General features: G+C 43.3%; 1 protein-coding gene across 2 annotated transcripts in view; it reads left to right on the top strand.

Moving 5' to 3' along the window:
• Positions 1-18,457, top strand: part of Kiz (kizuna centrosomal protein) — a 105,288-nt gene extending 86,831 nt beyond the window's left edge. For both annotated transcript variants that reach the window (XM_048455531.3, XM_048455528.3), the window contains 4 exons: positions 834-920; positions 3,698-3,794; positions 17,592-17,635; positions 18,313-18,457. In XM_048455531.3, the coding sequence (XP_048311488.3) occupies positions 834-920; positions 3,698-3,794; positions 17,592-17,635; positions 18,313-18,416 (332 nt within the window). In that variant the 3' untranslated portion in view covers positions 18,417-18,457. The remainder of the gene's footprint in view (positions 1-833; positions 921-3,697; positions 3,795-17,591; positions 17,636-18,312) is intronic.
• Positions 18,458-23,391: the final 4,934 nt, after the last annotated feature.

Raw genomic sequence — 23,391 nt, 5'->3', positions numbered from 1 at the left:
CAGCATACTGCAACTTCAACTGCACGATTCCTTGCTCTCTTTTCTCCTTACAGAGGAGCCTGGGCCCACATTGCCAAAAACTCACATGCATTATTTGGCCTTTTTGCACTGTGAGTTGGCTTCCTGACTAAGTCTTCTAGACTGTTACAGAAGGGGATCTGCATTCTTTGAGAACTTCTTGCAAAAAGTACACTTGCCTGCAAAGACGAAGCTGATCCACAACCACTTAATACATCACAGCTGACACAACCCACTGGATCATGCTGAGGCCTGTGCCTTCTCAGGAGGGCTGCCCCTAGCATCTCACCTGTACCTTTGGCTGCAGCTTTGCTGATCCCTCTGTGCACCTGGCCTTGCTTTCTGCAGGCAGGCTCCCTCTCCTTAGCCCTTGCAATCAGATTTTTTACTGACCCCATCCTACTGCCTCTGCCCCTCCTGAGATCTTTGCGTTCTCCCTCCTCTCTCTCAGAGCCCCACACTCCAGCATAAGAGCCTGAAAACCCAGGCCTGGAGTGCTCTGGAGTTTACCTGCCTACCCAGGATACATCTGCAGGGCTTGTGATGGAGAGCAGCTGTTCACGTGCTAGTGAATCTACCCAGTCCACCAGAAAAGCTGAGTGCAGTTCGCGACCTCAAATAAACTCTTAAAATTCAACCCGAATCTTAAAATTTAGGTTCAACACAATTTTTATTTGTGGCACTCACCTTTTATGCTATCACTTGGGCTCCATAGGGAGACCATGCATCAGTGTTAGCCACATAAGAGGAATTTAAGTAACAGTTAGGAACAGTGGAAATATTTCTGTGTTTTTCTTCATTTTCTTCATCTATAGAGACAAAAGCTTACCAGTTATTGAAGAAGTCTACCCTTCAGGATAATTTGAATCAAACTGAAGAGAGATTTGAAAGTCAATCTTCAAGTAAGTAAGGACAAATTCAACACTTGAATCCTGTTTTGGGATCAGGACAACAACTACACTATGCTGAGAGAAGTGTGGTTTTAGAGTTTGCTTTGTGAGGGAGTGTTACTGAGTCTGAGTGAGCAAGAACTTCGTCATCCTTAGCAAACAAACATTTGGAAAGTCCCTGCCATCTGGATACATGGGGCTGGCCCAGCATGGTAATAGCTCTTACAGACTCTAGGGTTCTACTTGGTGTTTCATGGTGGTGTCTTTTCACCAGCTATCACAGACAGTGCCCCTGTCTTCTCTTCCCGACATCTCCTCATTTCTGAATCATCAAATGAGCAGCTTTGTGCTGCATGTTCCCCCAGTAAGGTAAAATGTAGGCTTACATATAGTTCCTTTGGCATAGGATTTTGTTTCTATTTTAATTTTCTTATATTTTCCCATTTTACATTTATTAATTTAGTGATTTTCATCTTATATCTTATTTTTAGGTATTATTCAATTTAGCACCTTTTATAAAAGATACATACTACAGAAGAAAGTGTATGAGTAGCTTATTTTTATTTTATTTTATGTGCATGAGTGTTTTGCCTGCATATATGAATGTGTGTCATATACATCCCTGATGTTCATGCATATCAGAAGAGCATGTTGGATTCTTTAGAACCGTGGTTACAATTGACAGTGGGCCACCATGAGAATTCTGGGAATTGAACCTCAGGTCAGCCTGTGCTCATAACCACTGAGCCATCTTCCCAGCTCAGAGTGTCTTTAGTTTTCTGTGATCAGAGTTGTAGTGATTTCTTAATGTCATACAATTCTTGGACTACATTCAGATTTCAGGTTGTGTTGAGCATTTCTTCCTCAGACAGACACCTTTTCAAGACACTTGCTTATGCTGCATCAGAACTGTCTATATTTGAAGAATACATGGCTAGGTAATATTAGTGGTAGTATATTTATTTTGGTTGCTTTAAGGATTCAGTGAACCACTTTAGGTTAAAGACCCCTCCTGGGCAGAGCTTTTGGTAGCTATGATTTAACTCTGAAAATACAAAAATCAAAGTCTCTTGGAGTATAAAGCAGGACCTCTTTCCTAAAGGAGATCCTTATTGCTCTGGAAAGATTTTAATGCCTGTCATCTTTCTGTTCACATTTGAGTCATACAATCTGAATCAAGACTGGTCTTAAAAGGTGTTTGTCCAGCCCCCTCAATTTATAAGTAAGGTCTCAAGAGAGCCATGCCTTGTTCCAAGCGAAACTGCTTAGCAGTCCACACGACTGGGAATGGGGTGCAGCAAAGTTTTTGGCAAATGTATTTTGATATCTAATTGGGTGGTGCAAAAGATGGCTGTTTGGCATAAATTGTCATCTTTTGGCTGTCTATAAAAATTATACTACTGTTAAATATATTAATGGCTTATTTCAAATAATACTCTTTGAACAGTTCATAGACAGTGTATTTTGATCATATCCTGTTAAACTTTTCATGCATGAAATGACACATCACAGGTTGTACAGCTAAGCACAGGCAGGTCAGTTTCCTCGGGCCATCTCACAGTGACACTGCATTCCTTGAAAGACCCTGTGGTCTGATGGTAGTATTGGGCAGGAGCTTCTCGTGCTGTTGACCGCCCTCGGGATGATGGAGCTTTGCATCCACTCTCCACTGGCTGTGCACTGTCTTCTCACTTCTGCTGTCCGCAGGTCCCGTGGGCTGCAGAGACGCAGTTGACCATCTGTGGAGGCAAAGGGAGCCTTCCCAGCACTTAAAGGCGGTGTGGATAGGACTCTTGTCCTCACCCCTCACTCCTGAAGGAGCAGTCGTGTTTCAGTTACTTTCCGAGTTAGATGGTTTAGGTCTCTGTCTCCAGCTCTGTTACAGAGGAAAACCACTTAAGTTTTGGATCCCACTTTTCATAGCCCAAAGCCCTGTCCTATATGAAAGTGGAGGCCCTGTTGAGTTGAAGATGGACCGGGTGCTGCCGGAGCTACTCTGCTACAGAGATGGCATGCAGGCAAGCTGTTCACAGGCTGGAAACTCAGCTAGCTGTGCACTCTCATTCTGGGATCTGGGGTAACTGCCCATTGAAATCAGATTGCTGCAGAAATACCCAAGGCTGAGGTCAGTGAGGACCCCCCCCGTCTCCATCCCCAGGGAAGAAAGTGTGTTGTATATCCATGTCCTCAGCACAAGCTGAAAGAGTGGCCTTGGTGGCTTTTAGTGGAAATTTATTCTTTGTGGGATGGGAAACAGGTTTTAGCAAAGGGGCTTCGGAGTAGGCAGCGTGGGTACTTGACATCCAGGAGCTTCACTTGTGTCTGAGACCTGGTTCCCAGCACTTGTCTTGGTGAGCCATCCCTGCCTAAGTCCTAACCAAGGGAATTAGTCAACCCATGTTCCTATGTGTACATCTTGGCCATTTCACCAGACCTTGCTGAGGACTTAGCTCTAGGTCACCTGGTTGCCAAGCACATTTGAGGAGGCCCTGGGTTCAGCCCCCATACCACAAAATAGAATAAGAAATTGAAGTAAAAACAGAACTCTTTGGGTAGTTTTATTGGTTTGGTTTTGGTTTTTGTTTTTTATTTTACGTTTTTTTTTCTATTACAAAGAAAATTCTCATTTCTTTGCAGTGATCTGCAAGTATTTTTCCTGCTTAAAACCTTCTGTGATTTAAACAGAATTTTGCTCTTGATTTTCCAAAATTATCATGGGGCTGTATCTGCGCCTGTTTCGTGGCTGTTTGGTGGCTAGCTCTCACTCTCCTTGTTTGTGCTTGTCACAGGTTTGGATATTGGCAGCAGCACATTCAAGACAAAGACAGCCCACAAAATCGCTTCGGAAGCTAGTTTTTCATCTAGTGAAGGAAGTCCTTTGTCAAGGTAAAGTCGTGAAAGCCTTTTTGAATAGCAGTAACAAGATGAGAAATGTCACTACGCAATGAATTCAGCCCTGGCTGCTTGTTATTTTGTTGTGTGACTTGATGGAGGGTTATGGTTTGGGTTTTTTGTTTATCTAAAATAGCAGTTGAAACTTCAGTCTACCTCTGAAAATATTTGCACCAGAGCCAAGTATTGTTTTGCAGCTGTTGTTTCCTTGGTTTAAGACTCAATTGACACCTCAGTGAACCACAAATTAGCGTCTACAGCTGCTCGCAGTAGGACTGCTTAGAGACCACACAAAGGAGGTTGTCAGGAAAAGGGCAGGGAGAAAACATCAGGCCTTAAAAGAAATAAAGTGGCATGTTCTTTTTTCTGAGGCAACTGATAGACGAACAGGCAATTGCTGTATGTTAGTTTTTGTGTGTGGTTTCTTTTTCTCTTAACAAGTCTTCGGGCCACATTACTCATTCCTTTTCTAATGCGTTCCGGCCTGTTCCCTTTAAAGAGCAGAATTGATATTTTTACATTCATTAGAATATAACACTCCTTATAAGTTTTACGAGTTCTGATAGGTGAGTTGTGTGCTGAATTTGCCATCTGCCTCCAATACGAATCGTGCAGTGACTTCCAGTCACTTAGGAAGCCTTTATAATGTGAATCTGAGCACTTGCCTAATGCAATGCCTACTCTTTTACTTTTGGCCAAATACTATTTCAAGCTGCCTAGCAAGTTTCCTTTGTAATAGCCTACTCATTAAAAAAAATGTCCTTTAGATGATTGCATTACCTTTGAATTTACTACTTGACCCTGCTAAAATGTTAAAACATGACCTTTACATTTCTACTGCTATGTGTAATGTCCAAATAACAAAATGATTTGATCCAGAAATGTCATATTAAAGGGAAATAAAAATGGAAAAAAATCTATTCATTTGTGTTTTACAAAAACATTTCAGTATTTTAGGACCTAGACTCTTTGGATGGGTTAACTTTCTAAAATTCTTGCTTTTAGAAACTTGATGAGTATCCAAAATGCTTCCTCATTTCTGAGACCTCACCTTTAATCCTGGTTTTTGTTCACACTGTTGGGGAAAACAGGAACTAACTGGGTTTGGCAGAGTGTTGAATCTGATACTGTTAGGGTTACGCTGTAAATTCAAGTTCTCAGTCTTTTAAGAGAATTTTAAAAGGTCAATAAATATTATAGGTAGTTCCCAGTCTTAATGTTAGTTACTATTTGGCTTAAAAATTTATTCCTTCAGTTTTTAAGATTGTTAGGAATATTTGTTTCCATTATATTTTAAAGACATAAAAAGTTCTGTGGAAAGTTCTTAAACACACTTAGAAAGCACTAGGATTATATAGGACATTTTTTCTCAACCTGGTCATTCACACTTGGGCACATTTCAAAGATTAAAATTAAACTTTGTTTCCCTACAAATTAAAACAAGAAGCCTCTTGTTATGATATTTCTGCATGAAGCTAATTTCCTAATAAGTTATAGGTAATCTCATCACCCCTTCCCCCTTTAAGAAAAATAAACCTACTAAAAGGTCTTCCAGGAAGCCCTGGTTCTAGACACTTGATAGTAATCGCGTATGAAAGGCTCCGACGGTGCGCGTGCACAGCTTGGTGAGCTGCTCGGCACAGTTTGGTTCCTGTGCTGGGGCTGTGATTGTTAATACCCCACCCTGGGCTTTGGAGAGCTCAGGTTTTGCAGTCTGTGCCTGGCTTCACTGAAATTTCAGGGTCCCACTTACTGCAGTCACTCCTTGTGCTTTATTGCTTTTACAAGTGGTCTCGAAGCCCAGCACTTGAGAATAAACATAACAGTGCTGCGCTGCTGTAGCACTTTTAAAAATTCTTCTTTGCTCTGTTTTGTCAGTGAGCTGATGAGCAACCTCAAAAAAAAAAAAAAAAAAAAAGAACCCTGTTGGACCTTAAAAAAAAATGGCTTCCCCTGATGTCCTAGAGACAATAATTATGATGTGCTAGTTAAGCCCAAACTACAGCTGAGGGATTTTACTTTAAAGCAGGGGCTTGGGCGCAAAAATGCATTTATAGCTCTTTGTCTGCACCTCATTATGTGTGGGCCTGATTCATTAAGTAATTGGTTTGCAGTTGTTTACATGAGTATTAAGGCCTTCTTTTCAGCCGCCTTTGAGAGATACATTGTGCAAATGTTGCCTGTGATGAATGCAGAATGAGGGCCAGAGGGTCCCTCCTATTGGCTAAACAGTGCACTCTGTTGAAAAGCCAGAGAAAGGGATTGGGTGCTGCTTTGCATAGCAATGACTTTCTTAATAAGCGTTACAGATTAATACACACAGCTATAAAAGATGCAAAGAGATACTCTTAGCACATTTATACATGCTCATTTCATTGTGATGATGGCGGGTCCCCGTGCTTTCATATTCGGTTCTTCAGAGCAGAGACTTCAGTGCATGAGCCGTAATAGAATCCGATGTTTATTGTATTATAAATCACGGGCAAGTAGGCCGATCGGCAACAGTTTATTATTAAAGATTCTTTCAGTGTAAATCTTTTTCTACCATTGTATTTGCTTCAGTAAAATCATTTTGTGGTTGAGTGGGGATGAAAGGCATGATGTCCGAAGGAGTGAGTCCTAATAGGAAGCTGTTCTCCGAGTAAAGACCACTTGTTCCCTTTTGTTCCGGGGTGCATGCCGGAGCTTCCTCTCCTCTGCAAACATTGTCTCTCTTTACCTTCCCCAGGAGGCGGCTTCACTCTCCAGGATCCATTTATTTAATGGAGAGTGTATCAGCACAGCTTCCTTGTAACTTCGGCTTACCGGTTCCCTTGTAACTCCAGCCTTCGGGTTGAATCAAGATAAGATTTTTGCCAAAAGAAAAAGAGTGTGTACTTGCAACACAATTGCCTGGGGGAAAGGTACAAAAAGTCACCCGGCCACCCACACCCCTTAGCAGGGCCACCGTGGGTGGCATTGCTTGCCAGCCCTGCAGCGATGGGAGCGGCCAGCGGAGGGCGCCAGCCTGCAGCTGATGCTCAGATGGTGGCTGCAGCTTTCCTTTCTCATCTGATCATTTGTGTTATTTTCCCTGGAATGGTTTAAAGATTCTTAGACACTAGTTATCCACTGAATTAAAAGCAAAAATTCCTCGGCAGTCGTTTATGTACTCTTATAAAATTGCCTACCTCATCGCGAGCTTAGGAAGTCTGCTTTGACCTTCAATTTTACTAAATTAGAAGCTTCTTAAACAGTTCACATTTGCTGTCATAAACTCATACACTTTGTTTTTCTTGCACACAGCACTTTTGCTTAAGAATAATCACTTTGATTATTTGAAGGAAAAAAGTAAACAAGTTGACCCCAGGGCAGCTATAATTACAGCATGTGCTGTAGGAACTCCAACTAGCCATCAGGGGGCGCTCAGGCTTTGTCAAATTTAAGCAGCCTCAGCCGGTGGCCTTTTAAAATTTAAAATTGATATTTGTGGAGATTTGTTGGTCTGGCCATTTATACTTATTTTCCTATCTTTCTGGATTGCTTTTTGCCCTACATTTTTCCAGAGGTATGTTTATTTTGAAGAAAAATCCAATTAAACGTGCTATTTGAAAAATTTTAATACTGATTTCAAGCCCACAGATTTTTTTGTGGTTCACAGACAGATACTACATCTTACATCTTCTCATAGGTTAGTTTTTTAATGTCTTCTGGTTCTATGGGGGGGGGGGTGCATAGTGTGGGGGGGGAGGTTAATGTTGGATGTTTTTGTTGATTGCGCTCTACACCTTATTTTTCAAGATAAGTTCTCTCATGAACCTGAAACTCATTCATTTGTCTAGATTCAGCCACTAAGTTCCAAAGATGTGCCTCCTTCCGCCCCACCCTGTAACATGAGGGCCGGCTTGTTGGGGTATCTATCCCGCCCGGCACCCCAACAAGTCGGCAAACCCCAAAGAAAACCAATCATATAGAGATCTCTATAAGTTATAAAGCTGATTGGTCCATTAGGTCAGGCTACTTATTAGTTCTTATGACTTATCTTAACCCATTATTCTGATCAATGTTAGCCACATGGGCTCAGTACCTTTCTCAGTGAGACAGCTTACATGTTGCTTCTTTGGTGATCTGGACAGGAATGGCAGAGGATCCTCCCTGCTTCCCAGAATTCTCCTGTTCTCATTGCATCACCTCTACTTCCTGTCTGGTTTTCCCGCCTATATTGCCTGCCTGGCCAATCAGCGTTTTATTAAAATATGATTGACAGAATACAGACAATTCTCCTGCATCACATCCCCATGTGAGCTTCTCACTGGCACCCAGGTCACTGCTGCACTTAGAGTGTGCTCTGCCATCCACTCAAGCCTTCTTCTTTAAGCAAAAGTGCCTCCCCTCAGTCTGGCCTTGCATTTCTGAGCTGAAGGGCAGTGTATATTCTATACAGTTATCTGCAAGTGGCATGTATAGGAGAGGTATACACATTTTCAAAGGGAAATCTTAGCTCACCTCAAGTGAGGTCATCTTTCCAGACTGCCCCAGTGCCATCTGCATTCCGTCTCAAGGAACAGGAACTAGGTGGGCATGCTCAAGAAAGCCTTCCTGGGCTCCTTCCTGACTGCCTTTCGGTCTGCTGATAGAAGACTGCTCTTCATCTTGACCTAGATGGGAATGTGTAGACTCTTGACGCATGTCAAGGCCCTGAAACAGCCTTTATTGTGTTGAGATGCATTCCTTCTGTTACTGGTCTGCGGTACTTTTGTCATGAAAGGACATTGGATTTTTGTCCAAAGCCTTTACTGTATCTACCAAGATGGCCTTGTGATTTGTGTCTTTTGATTCTATTTATTGATATGTTAAATTTATTGTTTTTTATAAATAATATTTATTGAACTTTATTAGGGCGAATGTTTTGTTTTTTTTTTCAATCAGTCTCACTGTTTGTAATAAAGCCCCTGTCTTAGTTACTGTTCTATTTCTGTAAAGAGGCCAATGACCAAGGCAAATGTTATGAAAGAAAGCACTTAACTGGGGGCTTGCTTACAGTTTCAGAGGGTTAGTCCATTATGATCATGGCAGAGAGTAAGGTGTCAAGCAGGCACGGTACTGGAAAAGTAGCTGAGACCTACCTCCTGATCTAAAAGCAGAGTACAAGAGAGGAGCCTGGGCCTGGCATGGGCTTTTGAAACCTCAAATCCCACCCCCAGTGGCACACATTTTTTTTTCCAACAAGGCAATACCAACTCCAACAGGGCCACACCCCCAATCCTTCTAATCCTTTCAAACAATTCCACTTCCTGGTGGGTGACTAAGCATTCAAATACATGAGCCTATGGGAGCCATTCTCATTCTAACCACCACCTTCTACTCTCTGGTGCCCTTAGGCTTTTAGCCATGTAACGCCAAAAATGCATTCATTCCAACTACAGAAGCCCCCATAGTGTATCACAGTCTCAGCAGGGTTTTTTTTTATTTTTTTTTTATTTTTATTTTTTTTTTTTTTGAAAGTAATTTTATTAAATTATAAAAAGTTTCCATTTACGCCCCTCCTCCCAACGCCCTCCCACTCCCCCCCTCCCTCTCCTCCTCCCTCTTTGTCCCCAAGGGCAGTCAGGGTCTCCTGCCCTGTGGGAAGTCCAAGTTCCTCCCCCCTCCCTCCAGGTCCAGGGAGGTGAGCATCCAAACAGACTGGATCCCAAAAATCCAGTATATGCAGAGGAAACCAGTCCCAGTGTCATTGTCAATGGCTTCTCAGAAAGACTGCAGGCCAGCCACATTCAGAAAATCCGGCCACATTCAGAGAATCTGGTTGGATCACATGCTCGTTCAGTCACGGTCCATCTGGCCTTGGTAAACTCTCATTAGATCCGACCCCTTGTATCAGTGGGTGATAGTATCCCTCGCAGTCCTTCATCATTTTCTTCCTCCTTCTGCTCCTCATTTGGATCTTGGGGGGCTCAGTTCGGTGCTCCAACGCGGGCCTCCATCTGTATCGCCATCCAACGCCAGATGAAGGATCCCAGGTAGTTTTCCTTTTTAGAATGTATCTCAGAAAATAGATTTTATCTTCTTTAAAAACACTTTGGAACAAAATTTCATGCTGCATCACTTCAATTTATAGTTAGATGAGTTCTGGTTAGATTTAATTTCCACTATGCCTCTTGCTGTATGTCCAATTACACACTGCTTCTCTCGGGCTGGAACCGTCAGAGACAATGGCACTTGGAGGTTAGGAGTAGCTTTGGGAGGTGTATTGCTGGGGATCTTAACCTGAACCTTGCCAGTCTTCTCCTGTGTGACGATGGGTATGAATCTTTGCTTCAGTGCTGTGTCTATAACCTAGGGCCTTGAGAGGATTAAATGAAAGGACATGTGTGAAAACATCATGAGTCTGGCATGTAGTAAGCTCAAAATAAGCACTGCCTATCAGCAAAAGCGTCTCTCCTTGCTCTTCTATCCCTTCCCCCATCTTAGTTGATGTTCTATTGCTGCGAAGAGACGCCATAATCATGGCAACTCTTATAAAGGAAAACATTTAGTTGGGATTTGTTTGCAGTTTCAGAGGTTTAGTCCATTGTCATCATGTCAGGAAGCAGGGCAGCATACACAAAGACACGTAACTTGAGAGTTTTACATCTGATCTACAGGTAGCAGGAAGAGAGACACTGGGTCTGTCTTGGGCTACTGGAACCTCAAATCTCATCCTTAGTGACATACTTCCTCTAACAAGGCCACACCTCATAATCTTGCTCAATAGTGATACTCCCTAATCATTCAAATTCATGAACCTATGGAGGTCATTCTTATTCAAACCACACCCCCATGCTTGACCCCCCCTCCTCAAATTTATGGCCTCCTCTTCTTTAACTATTACGGTTACTTATACATATAAATATAAACTGTTGTATGAATTAACATATAGATACAAACTGCTGTGTCCCTTCAGTGTTGCCTGAATATATATTTTTCTACGGCTGGCCATTCAGTGTTGGATAACCAAGTATGCGATTCATCCTTGGGGAAGCCTAATTGACCACTATCAGCAGTTGTTAACTGTCTTCACTTAGGTCTTTGGTCCTTTGAGAATTCCTCCATCTCCACTAGGGTCTCCTCAGCAGGGTTTAAAAGTCCAAAGTCTCTGTGGGACTCATGGCAGTCTCTTTACTGTAACTCCTATAAATCAAAATCAAAAAGCAGATGACGTATTCTAGCATCCATTGGTACAGAATATACATTACCATTCCAAAAGGAAAGTCAGGGGAGCATAGTGAGGAAATACTGGACGAAAGCAAGAATAAAAAACAGCAGGGCAAAGGCCAGATTCTGCATCTCTATGTGTGATGTAAAAGCTGTCTTCAGATCTCCAACTCCTTTCAGCTTTGTTGACTGTGACATATTCCTCTCTCTTGGGCTGGTCCAACACCCAGTTTGTAGATCTCGTTGGCAGGTATCCCACAAATCTGGCATCTACGTCTTGAGGGTCTCTAACGCAATCCAGGATTCACCTTCACAGCTTCACACAGTGACCTTTCTCCTCCACTCAAGGACACCCCTAATACACACCTGGCCTCAGTGGCTCTCCGTAACTGTGAAGGGAGACTCCACAACCCCTGTCTTGTGTCCTTGACTATAAGTCAGAGGCATGTGACCAAAACTACCAAGTTCTGCTTGCTGGGGCTGGAACTTGTCCCCTCTTTCAGTTACCTTTACCCCAGCTTTCTGTCTTGGTGTTTCCCATTGCTGCCTTAGTGTTCCTTTCATTTCTTTTCACAAGTCGGAAGCTTAGCAAGATCGGGGTCTTTCCCTGGGGTTACCACTCTCTTTATTCCATTTAGCATAGGCTTTTCTTTAATTTTTTTATCTCCTTGAGTACAGGACTTGACTCGGCATCACCTTTCCTTGTGTTCTGTTTCTCCTCACATTGTACATTTTACATTTCTCCTTGTTTCATGTGTTCCTTCTCATTGAAGGTCTGCATGAAAGTGGCCAGTGGTAACTACATAACGTAGTCATTAATTTTAGTAGCCGGCTGTGTCAGGAAACTCATCTGTTTCTGTTAGATTTTGAATCTAGTGAGTGTCCTAGTTTGTTTTGATAATCACCATGACCAAAAGCAACTTAGGGAAGAAAGGGTTTATTTGGTTGCAGCAGTCTATCCCTTAAGGAAATCACGGCTGAATCTCACAGCAGGAATAGGACTGAAGCAGAGACCATGGAGGAATGCAGCTTAGTGAGTTGCTTTGCATGGCTTGCTCTGCTTTCTTATGCGACCAGGAGCATCTGTCCGGCAGCTAGCACTGCCCTTCCACGTCAGTCACTAATGGAGAAGATGTACCATAGACTTGCCTACAGGCTCTAGAACTCAAAACCTTATTCCCACACCCCAGTCTCTGCAGCCCCTGGTGTTAGATTTCTGAAGCATCAGAAAGAGGCAGAAGGAAGAAAGAGACCAGAGTCTGACTTTCAACATACTGTATTTATTAGCACACACAGCAAGGGGAACTGAAGGCTGCAACCCTTTATACAGGTTAGGGACTTGGAAATGAGGAGAGCGCTGCAGCCTTGGTAGCTATATGTGTTCATAGTCTGTAATATGAGGGGAGCCTGCTTGTTTGGGGGTTTCTTTCCCGCCCTGCCCCCCAGCTGTTTAGTCCCAGAGAAAAATCACACACAGATCTCTGTAAGTTATAAAGCTGATTGGCCCGTTAGGTCAGGCTTCTTACTGGCTAACTCTCACATCTTGATTATCCCATTTTTCTGATCTATGTTAGCCATGTGGCTTAGTACCTTCTTCAGTGGGGCAGCTCACATCCTGCTGCTTCAGCAGTCTGGGCAGGAGTGGGAGCAATCAACTTCCTCCTCCCCAGAATTCTCCTGCTCTCCTTGTATCATTTCTACTTCCTGTCTGGTTTTCCCACCTACACCTCCTGCCTGGCCAATCAGCGTTTATTTAAAACATAATTGACAGAATACAGACAATTCTCCCACACCAATAGTCTCTTTCCTGAAACTGTCTGCTTCAAGCGGACAGACTATTTTGGGAGACAGGCTGTCTTTGCAAACATTTCTTTCTGAGCTGACCAGTGATGTCTGATCACAATCATCTCTAATCTAGTAGGAATCCTGCAGGAATCCCGTTTTACCAGGAGGCGCTCTCTGGCCTGGTCTTTGTGTTGCTGTGTCCTCTTAGACTTTTATTGCTCTGGTTTCTCTCTGTCTTCTTTGGAGCACATGCTTCTTATCTTTGGAGTTTTCTAGCCTTCTATGTTTTCAGCATCTTACAGTGTTGAGTGTTTATGAAACTTAGGAGATAATATGAAGAGCTAGGTGAGGTCTTGCCCATGTGGATCCTTACAGTATGTTGTTTCCACCTCCTTTCCTACTTTAGTATTGCAACTTATACCTTTCCTTAATGAGATAGTCTACATGTACATTGCAACAATGCTAGGATTGTCTCAGAATCCTCAGCATTGCAACTTTCAATAACAGCAAAACTGTGGTCTGCATTATTCATCTTGGACTAGTTCCCAGTGAGTCTCGTTCTCTTCTTGGAAGGTGACTAGAATTTTGTTTTCTGCTGCCCAAGCTCAGAATCCAACTTATGGTTTCCACAACATTTATTTATTTGTTCTTGATTAGAGAATGACTGAATGAGTGAACAAACTCAGACTAGGTGCCATGTCCACACTGGAGGAGGGCGGCTGGAGCTGTTTCCCACCTCTTGGAGGAAGTCCGACGGGTCACCTTCAGTGCTCCTGCCTACTGAGCAGCTAAAGGAAATGTATGTCAACATGTCAGGCCTGCCTCCACTGTCCCAAGCCTTAGTTTGCCTTTGCTCTATGCCTGATTTGTCATCTCTAGTTAGAACTCATACCTGCACACCAGAATATCCAGGGGCTTTTGTTCATTCAAATGTGTCCAAAGTGCTCTGCCTCTGCTTCAAAGTCCACCCCATGAGATCATTTATAAGTTTGCCAGAATACTAAAAGAAAGGCATTGTTGACCCGTTTTTTAGGCAAGCAGACTGATGCTCAGAAAGGTAGGGAACTGGTCCAGGGCACATGGCGAGCAGAGTTGGGTACTGCAGCCTCTAAGATGATATACCTCAGATATGTAAACGGCTCTGTAAATGACAAGCAGGCGTGATCTGTACTCTGAGCTGAGTGGCTTTTATAATTCTACTTTTTGCTTGCTTGTGTGTCCTTCTTTGAGACAGAATCTCTCTGTGTAGCCCTGGCTGTTCTAGACTCAGTATGTAAACCAGGCTGGTCTTGAACTCACAGAGATCTGCCTACCTCTGCCTCCCAAGTGTTGGGATTAACCACTGTGTCCAACAGTCTTTATACTTCTTTTTTTGTTTGTTTTGCTTTGTTTTGTTTTGTTTTTCGAGACAGGACTTCCCTGTAGCTTTGGAGCCTGTCCTGGAAGTAGCTTGTGTGTACCACCACTGCCTGGCTAATTTTTATACTTCTAATTGGTTGTTTAAAAGGGCCCAAAGTAAAGTTCTGTTTCATGACATGTGAAAGTACATGAGATTCAAGTGCCAATCTCTCTTCATGAAGTTTCATTGAGGTACAACCATATTCATTTATAAACACTTTGATGGACTGATGGCCCAAGTGTATGGCCTGGAACGTAAAACCCAGTTTCTTACTCTGAAAAGGGGAGTTCATGTCTACTTTTCTCTCCATAGCTAAACTAATTGACTCTGTCCAGGATTCCATAGACAGTCATTCCCCTGTGCCTTTCTTTTTTTAAAAAAAAAATTGTTTATTTATTATGTCCACAATATTCAGCCTCCATGTATGCCTGCAGGCCAGAAGAGGGCACCAGATCAGATCTCATTACAGATGGTTGTGAGCCATCATGTGGTTGCTGGGAATTGAACTCAGGACCTCTGGAAGAGCAGTCAGTGCTCTTAACCTCTGAGCCATCTCTCCAGCCTCCTCCCACCCATACCTTTCTTTACATGCTTAGTGAGACCCTTGAAAGAAATGTTGACCCTAGGAATTGTACGTAATAAAAGTATCACATTGATTTTTGGAGATGGGTTCCTGCCGAGAGAAAAAAGTTATTGTTCCTAAGATACCAGGGTAGAGTGAAGAATACTTGAGAGCATCCGCTATCTTTCTCAGTGATGAACTGTGACATATGTAGTTCTTAAATAGGTTTCTTGTAAGAAGTCTAATAATTAAGAGTCACTGTACAATTAATTAATATTTCACTGATATTGTTTCCTGCTCCCAATGGTTTAAATGATTCAAAATCATGCAGCTTAACCACGGAGCAAACAGAAAAAGTAAGTTCGAGTGGCCGCATGGAGAGATGATATGCCTAAACTACCTTGGACAAAGCAAGAGGGTCCCTGGCATGCTCAGTGAGTCACCTCCACGCAGTGGGACCTGACCTTGCTGCTGGCTCAGTTCACTTGATTTTGAGGAGTTGGGTGATTACAAACATTCACTTGCATGGAGGATAGTCACACAGCCATAGCCACATTTGCAGCATTGTGTGAGGTATTCTTTTTTTCTTTTTCTTTCCTCTTTTTTCCCCCCCTGGATATTTTTCCCTTGCTGAGAAGACAAAGAAACTCAATCTGCTACTGGAGTCACATCTTAATTATAAACATGTAGATCACATTTTGTGTCATTGAACATTGATCATGAGCCTTTCAGTAGGGCCTGGTGCTTTTAAAAGGTCATTTACTCATCCACCCTAAGCACCTGCTAATTGCTAAGCACCCGGTTATCCACGTAAGCAGCCTAGGGGGTAAGGAGTAGCCTATCGGTTAGCAGAGGGAATGGGTGGAAAACAGCAGTTTGATGAGGACTGCAGTGGAAAGGGAATGGGGATACAGTCAGGAAGCTCAGCATCGTTTGGGAGCCCACCTTGGGAAGTACCATTCAGCATTTAGGCTTTATGCCAAAAACAGTGGGGAAGACATTAAAGAGTTTTTCATCAGAAAATGTTAAGATTTATGTGTCAAGCATCTCACTCTTGTTGCCAAGTAGAAGTTGGATAATAAGAGAAGAAATTAGGTACGGTGTCATCCGTGAAGCCATTGCAAACATTAAGGCAGAAGTTGCTGGTTAGCTTGCCAGTGTGGTGAAAGTACATAAGAAATTAGTCAGGGCCTTGGGAATTACCAGGAAGTCAAGTTGGCAGGGCATAGTTATTGGCTGTTTGGTAAGGGACATTGGGGGAATCAGAAAGTTGGGATTGCTACTTTCTGTAGTGGGAGAAAGGACTATCCTGTTGGAGTGGAGACCACACTTAAAGGCTGGTAAGCTTGACTACAAATTGTTTTGGAGGAGGACAAGTAGAGCTACCGGATGTGGGCTGGACATGTTTCTGGAGCCCATAGTAGTCACTGAAGCTGTAGAGACCTGGCCTGGGCATGGCTGCCTCTATGGTTTTACTCTTGCATCAAAATATTCAGCTGCCACATCCCACCACATCCCATTCCTGAGTCTGGGCCTGCAATGTCCTCTTCCTCAACTAGAAGCACCTTGCCATCTGGGGACCCTGCAGCTCTCAGCCCTCTCTGTCACCAAGTTCTTTGTCCTCTCAATCCCATCCAGCAATAGACTTGACCCTCTTCCTATGCCTCTTACTATCCACACCACAGCTGTCTGAAGACTACCAGTTTCCCAGAGCTTTTATAATCTACCTCTGCCTCCCTGCACCTAGCCCAGCTATCTAGCTCCTCGGTAATGGGAGTAGGTAAATAATTTCACAATGCACATGGAGTTCATTGTGTATGTTCATACCTTACATAAAAGGATTTTTGAGGCTCACCTTGTTGATGCCCACCCCCGTGGTAGCTTGACTATTGACTATCTGTTGGCCCCTTTCTGATGTGTTCTTTATGAAGAATGGGCTCTACTGCTAGATTCTGGTCAGCAGCAGATACAAAGTGCAAAGGAGTACTGTAAGGTACTGTAGATCGTAGAAGATGGACCCTTAGTAGAGCCTGCTTTGCTGATTGTATGTATTAGAAGGCTATGTGTAAACTGCAGGTTGTCAAGACTTGTCCAAGTGGGGGATGAATTCGAAAAGTTCTTCCATCAAGGTGAACAGGGTCCTGGCCATGAGAGGGAAATGGCGATATCTTGTATAGAAAAAGTGTGTTTCTTCCCTAATGTCACCATTGCTCACTTGTCCTTCAGCATGACACTTGGAGAATTTAGGTACAATACAGAGTGTGATGCTCCCAGAAGGGCTCTTTAAGTTAATAAAATTGCATACAGCCCTGGAAAGGCATACTGAGAAATCCCACTCCAAAGAGCCTCTATCCTGCCCTCCTACATTCACCAGAGGAGGCCAGTAGGTACCAAAGGCCATAGCCGCAAGTATTTCTATCAGTGGATATCTAGAAAGCTAAACTTGGGTGCTCAAAACACCTGCTATTTCTCTACTACACAGTGTGTCTACTGTGACTGCCTTTGTTAAACTGTTGGCATTGTTGTTGCTGATTTGACTGAGGTATTTCTACTTCCTCCCCAACATCTTGAATTCTCTTCAGGTATTCCACTTTGCATTTTCTCCAAAGTGCTGACACTTTGTACATAGTGTTTTGCAGAGGACTATTGAACGGAAATCATCCTCTGCCGACTACTGCTGTGTCTCCCTCCAGTAGGAGGACCCCCCAACAAATGCCTCTGGCCACCCCGATCCTTGACACTTTTATGCTTTTAGAGCCGGGGAAGGAAATATAAAATTTCTCTCCTTACCATAAACACCACCGCTTCTTCCCAAGCAGCTCCCTGTGAAACTATTAGGCCAGCTGTCAATTTTCGCTTTCTTATTTTATAGGCATGAAAGCAAAAGGGACCCCGTGACCACTATAAAGTCAAATGGTAAGAAATAAACGGACACCAATTGTCATTTCTCATCTTAACCAAAATAGCTATGTTGTGTCTTTGTCTTCTGTGTCCTTGTGTGAGGACTGTGACATGTCCTGTGAGTCCAGGGACAGCACACACAGGTGCCCATGAACAAGGCCTTCAGTGAAAGGATAGTGAAGGTGCCATGGGCCACAGTGGTAGTACAGTTTATCTGGAATTGACTGTCAGAATTGGTGCCTTCTACCTACAGAGTGTTTTGCCTCTCTTTCCCTGCCCCCAAGGCAAGGGCCCATGAGTATGTATTGCCCATGTCTGGTAGGACTCTTGCAGTAGCCCTAACTGGCTTCTCCATACCCAGTTCCTCCTATCCCTACCAGCTACTAGCATTTAACCCGGATATACTTTCTTCACTTGCTTTCCAATTCCACTATCTCTCACTAATTGTGGCACAGAAGATGTCTGCCCTATAATAAAGCATTGGACATAATGAAAGATAAAAGAAGGATTCTTCAAGGATTGCTCTGGAACAATGTGAAGACCATAGCATGAAATACGTAAATTTGTACAGGTGACACAGTACTATTAGACCTTTAGCAGGCCAGTGCTTCAACTAAGCGGTTGCCTTGCTATTTTGAAAACTCTCTATTAGAGTACAAAATGCTAATGAGCCGTGTCCTGTTCTCTTCCAGCCTTCTGGGGGGAGTCTGATGACAGCAACTCTGACATCGAAGCTGCTCTTCGTCCTAGAGACCATAACATGTCTGATGACTTCGATGATTTTTATGACACGTAAGCTGTTACATGCCGGAAATAAAGTCTTTAAACAAACTGTCACTCTGTGTTTATGTATAATTCCCAACATGAAAATATCCTTCAAAGCTTGCTAGTTGTTAAAGGGGAAAACTGAGACTATTATCAAGTGAGATTGCATGATAGAAATGTGAACAAGGGCTGGGGAGTAGTTCTGTCGTACAGCTCTTGCCTAGCGTGATAGAGGCTCAGGGGCATTAATCCCTAGCACCAGGGAGTTCTATGGGGAGCCAATGTAACTGCACATCTCTCTGTTTCATGGTTGTTATGTCAACATATAAGCTTTCAGCTAGTGCTCCAGGACTGATGGGGAGCCTCAGCCAATCACATTCTGCTTAGGGTGTGTCCCCCCTGGGGTCACACAAAACAAATAAAAGATCGAAGCGTGCTTGCCGCTTACTCTCTTTGCCCCTGCGTTCTCGGATTGTTGGAACCCTGGTGTAAGTTTTCCTTTCTTCTGTTTATTAAAGCTATATCTTTTATATTAAGCTAGTCTGGTTAATTTTTAACTGCCGATCGACCTCGCCCCTTCACAGGACCTTGCCTGCCTGCTTGCTGGCATCCATACTTCCAGTCATGATGGTCATAGACTCTACTGCCCTCTGGAACCATGAGTCCGAAATTAAATGCTTTCTTTTACAAGTTGTTTTGAGCATGATGTTTTGACATAGCAGTAGAAAAGTAACTAAGACAGACCCTGTCTCAAATGGACATGGCATGTGACTAGACATCTCTCCAAAGATATAGTTGGCCAGTAAGCACACTAAAAAGCTTTTAGTCTTTGAAAATGCAAGTCAAAACCACAAAGAGATACCACTGGGCTCTAAAGAGACAATCCAAGTGTAGATGCAGATGTGAAGAAATCACACAGGCTGCTGGAAGGGTTGGATAGAATATGGTACAGAGGTTTTGGAAAACAGCCCTCAAAGGGTTAAACACAACTTGCCCTGCCGTCTGTCTGTTCCACTCCAGGAGAAATTATATCTACCCCAAAGTGTGTTTGAAATGTCCATAGAAATGTTATTCATAGCAAGTATAATGTGGAAAAAATGTCCATCACCTGGTAAGTGATTAACAGTGAGATCTATCCACATAGTGAAATAAAAAGGAATGGAAACTGATGTGTACTACATGGGTAAACCTTGAAAATACCACGCTAAATGAAAGCAAGCCACAGAATACTGCATGGTTTATAATCTGTTTATATGAAATGTGTTCAAGGCTGCCCTGGTCTACATAGGGAATTCCTGGTTAGGTGGGACTATATATATATACAAATATGTGTGCTTATATAATAATTTTAAAATTAAATTATCTGGTGGTGGTTCTTGGTTGCCATTTTGAGGACATTTAGAATTAACTAAAACTAAAGCAGCTGGGTACACCTGTGTGGGTTTTTAATTAAGTAATTTGAAGTGGGTTGACCCACTTTTAATCCAGATCTTTTGAGGTGGGAAGATACATGTTTAATATGGACCACACCTGAGGCAGCCTCTAAAGAACATGAAAGAAGGAAGCTCTCTCTGTGCCTGCTTGCTCTCACTAACAAGTTCACTCCTTCACTGGCATTAGAATCTGCTTCTTTGGGATTACAGCTGAGTCATCCAGCCTCGTAGACTGAACAACTACTGGATTCTTGAATCTTCAGTTGGTTGACAGCCTTTGTTGGACTAGTTGGACCACAGCCTGCAAGCCATGCAAATAAGTAGTGTGTGTGTGTGTGTGTGTGTGTGTGTGTGTGTGTGTGTGTGTGTGTTGTTTATTCTATCAGTTCTGTTCCTCCAGAGACCCTAACTAATATAGTATATTATTATTCAGAATATTTTAGTTTGATGTTCCAACATTTTTTTAAATGTTTGCTATCATGAGAAAGAGAGTTATGTCTTCATAATTGTTGGAATAGTTTGCATGTTATCTCTAAACCTTGTGTTGAGATTTGATATCATTGAAATAAATTTAAGAGGGTAGGTCATAGATGAATGAATGACATTTTCTTGGAAATGAGTTCTCAGTTAAAGGATTAAGTTTGGCCCCACTCCCCTCTCTGACTCACTGCTTAGTTGCTCTACATTTGATAAAGCATGAAGACCTTGCCAAATGCTGGCACCTTCAGAACTAAGAATTCCTGTTCTACTTGTTACCTCACGTCAGGTATTCTGTGATAGCAGCAGAAAAGGCCTAAGACAATCCAACAAATAAAGTGCATTATGGCCTAACATACACAGTGGAAAGAGTTGGGATGCTTTAGGGCTGGAAAAGCTTTCTAGAAGTTATCTTCTCGAGGTTTTTGAGTCAAAAGGGGACCAAATCATCAAACCTCTCATTTTAGAAACAGAAGTAGTCTTTGTGTGTACTGGCTAGGTTTTTGTCACCTGTCACAAGCTACAGTGATCTTGGAAGAGGAATCTCAATTGAGAAAAGGCCTCCATCAGATTGCCTGTAGGCAAGTTTGTGGGGCATTTTCTTTATTAACATTGATTTGGAAGGGCACATCCCACTGTGGATAGAGTGGATAGGATCCCACAGAGGTGGCATGTGGGATGCTGCCTCTTTTCCCATGGTCCTGGATGGTATAAGAAAATTTAACTGGATGATGATGGCGTACACCTTTAATCCCAGCACTCAGGGAGGCAGAGGCAGGTGGATCTCTGTGAGTTCGAGGCCAGCCTGGTCTCCAGAGTGAGTTCCAGGACAGCCAGAGCTACACGGAGAAACCCTGAAGAAAGGAAGGAAGGAAGGAAGGAAAGAAAGAAAAAAAGAAATTCTTTCCATGAGAAAGCCATGGGGAATAATAAATCCGTAGAGTTCTTCAGGTGCTAGCATATGGCAAGGTCTTTATACTGTGTCATATAGTAGAGCAACTGAGAGGTAAGCTGAGGAGGGGAATAAGGCCAGACTCAATCTTTTAACCAAGCAACGTTCCTCCATTACTTCTGATTCCACCCCTGCCTCCACATTCCTGCCCTGGCTCCCCTGGATGATGGACTAGAAGCTGTAAGATGAAATAAACCCTTTTCCCCCATTTGGTCATGGTGTTTTATCACTCTGAGACAGAAACTGGTACCAGATCTATGGGATATTACTGTGACAGGCCTGACCTTGGTTTGGGGAGGATTGTGGAAGTATTTTGGAACTTGGAGCTAGAAAAGGGTTTAATGGGCTATTCTGTGGGGGCTTGGAAGATAAGAATGTTCAGAGTGATGCAGGTGGTAGTGGCCTGACTTAGGTGTTTTGGAGGGAAACAAAGATCATTTGTGTGGTATTTTGTATTAAGAATATGTGGTTCTAGGTAGTAAGGGTTGGATAATCTGCTGATTTGCACAAGAGCAGACTCACTAAAATGAAACCTTTGCAATGGATGCTGCTAAGCTCAGCCGGAAGAATCGTCTATGATTAAGAAGAGACCATCATTATTGATGATGGCACAGTCTTTGGGGAAGTATTTCCTCAGGGTCAGCACACAGAATCCGTAGTCCAGAGAGTGAGCCAAGGCTGTACCTAGTGCTGGCAGCCAAACAAAGTCATGTCATAGACTCCCAGGTGGTACTGGTTTAAAGGTATGAATAGGTCATGGAGAGCAGCTGAGGTTTGGCACAGGGTCAGGAGGTCACTGGTGAAGGTGCAGTAGAAGCCCCAGGAGAGAGGTTGAGCCTGGGCACCATGTGGCAAGGTCAGAGTTCCTGCAGAGAACCCAGAAGAGTCTGGTGGTGACAGTGCAGCCCAGTTGGAGCAGAGTTGACCCTGCACCCTCTCATCTGCCATGTGGTGGCACGGGTGAGGGAAGGATGCTTCCCCCCCTCCCCCTTACCCCTTGTCACATACAGCAAGCGAGAGAGCTGGTCCCAGGGTCATGAGAGTGAGAATTAAAGCTCTGCCCCTCACCAGCTGCAACACACAGGAAAACAGGGTCTAGCACACTATAGCTGACCCTGTTGTGGGGTGAGGCACAGGTGAGCCAGCCCTGGGGGGATGATAACAGGAGAGTGGACACCCCTCGTATACCCCTTACAGCAATCAGGAGAGAGGGCCCTGCACCTTCCCTAGGCAAAACAGTAGAGCTGGCCCTGGTGCTGTGGGTGTGGGTGACCTGGATCTGAGGACCTGAGAGCAGAACTGGCCCTGCTCCTTGCTGAAGACTGCACTGGGTGAGCTTACCATGGTAGTGATGATGAGGGAAAGCTGGCAGAGTGACAATCCAGCTACCACCCAGACCCAGAACCAGGGCCATGTTGGCCTGCCCCAACATCTGCCTTATCACCCACAGATCCAAAACTACAGGACAAGCGACACAGGACAACAGGATATCCAAGAGGAGCCCTAGCAAGAGCTCATTATCAATAGTGTAGCCTCGAGCCAGACCAATGACTCATAGCAATGAACACTTACAAGATGAATGGATTAAAGGGTAAACTAACTCAACTGACCACACTACAGCTTCCATGACAAGATTCTTTATTTTTGTTGTTGTTTTGTTTGGCTTTGGTTTTTCTTTTAAATGTTGTTTTGTTTTGGTGGAGGAGGTTGAAAGGGCAGAGGGCAGATGTGAGGGGATGGGGAAATAAGTGGGATCAGGATGCATCATGTGAAATCCACAAAGAATAAAAGTTAAAAGAATTTTTTAGAAAAGAAAAAGGGAAAAAAAAAACAACTGTGGACAGCCATGCTTCCCATTCCTCATGTACATGCTAGAGCAATGGTTCTCAACCTGTGGGTCTCAACCCCACAGGGGTTGTATATCTGATATTTACATTATGATTCATAACAGTAGCAAAAATTACCGTTATGAAGTAGCAATAAAAATAATTTTGTGGCTGGGAGGTCACCATAGCATGAGGAACTGCATTAAAGGGTCACAGTATTAGGAAGGCTGAGAAGGACTTTTCTAGAGTTACTGTCCCATATGGTTGTCACCAACCAAGAGTAACTTTTGACTACTTGAAATGTGACTAATCCACCTT

The sequence above is a fragment of the Myodes glareolus genome, chromosome 10 (genome assembly GCF_982192425.1).
Source record: "Myodes glareolus chromosome 10, mMyoGla1.1, whole genome shotgun sequence".
Taxonomy (NCBI): domain Eukaryota; kingdom Metazoa; phylum Chordata; class Mammalia; order Rodentia; family Cricetidae; genus Myodes; species Myodes glareolus.
The sequence above is the reverse complement of the archived record's forward strand: the minus strand, read 5'-3'. Positions and strand labels throughout refer to the sequence as shown.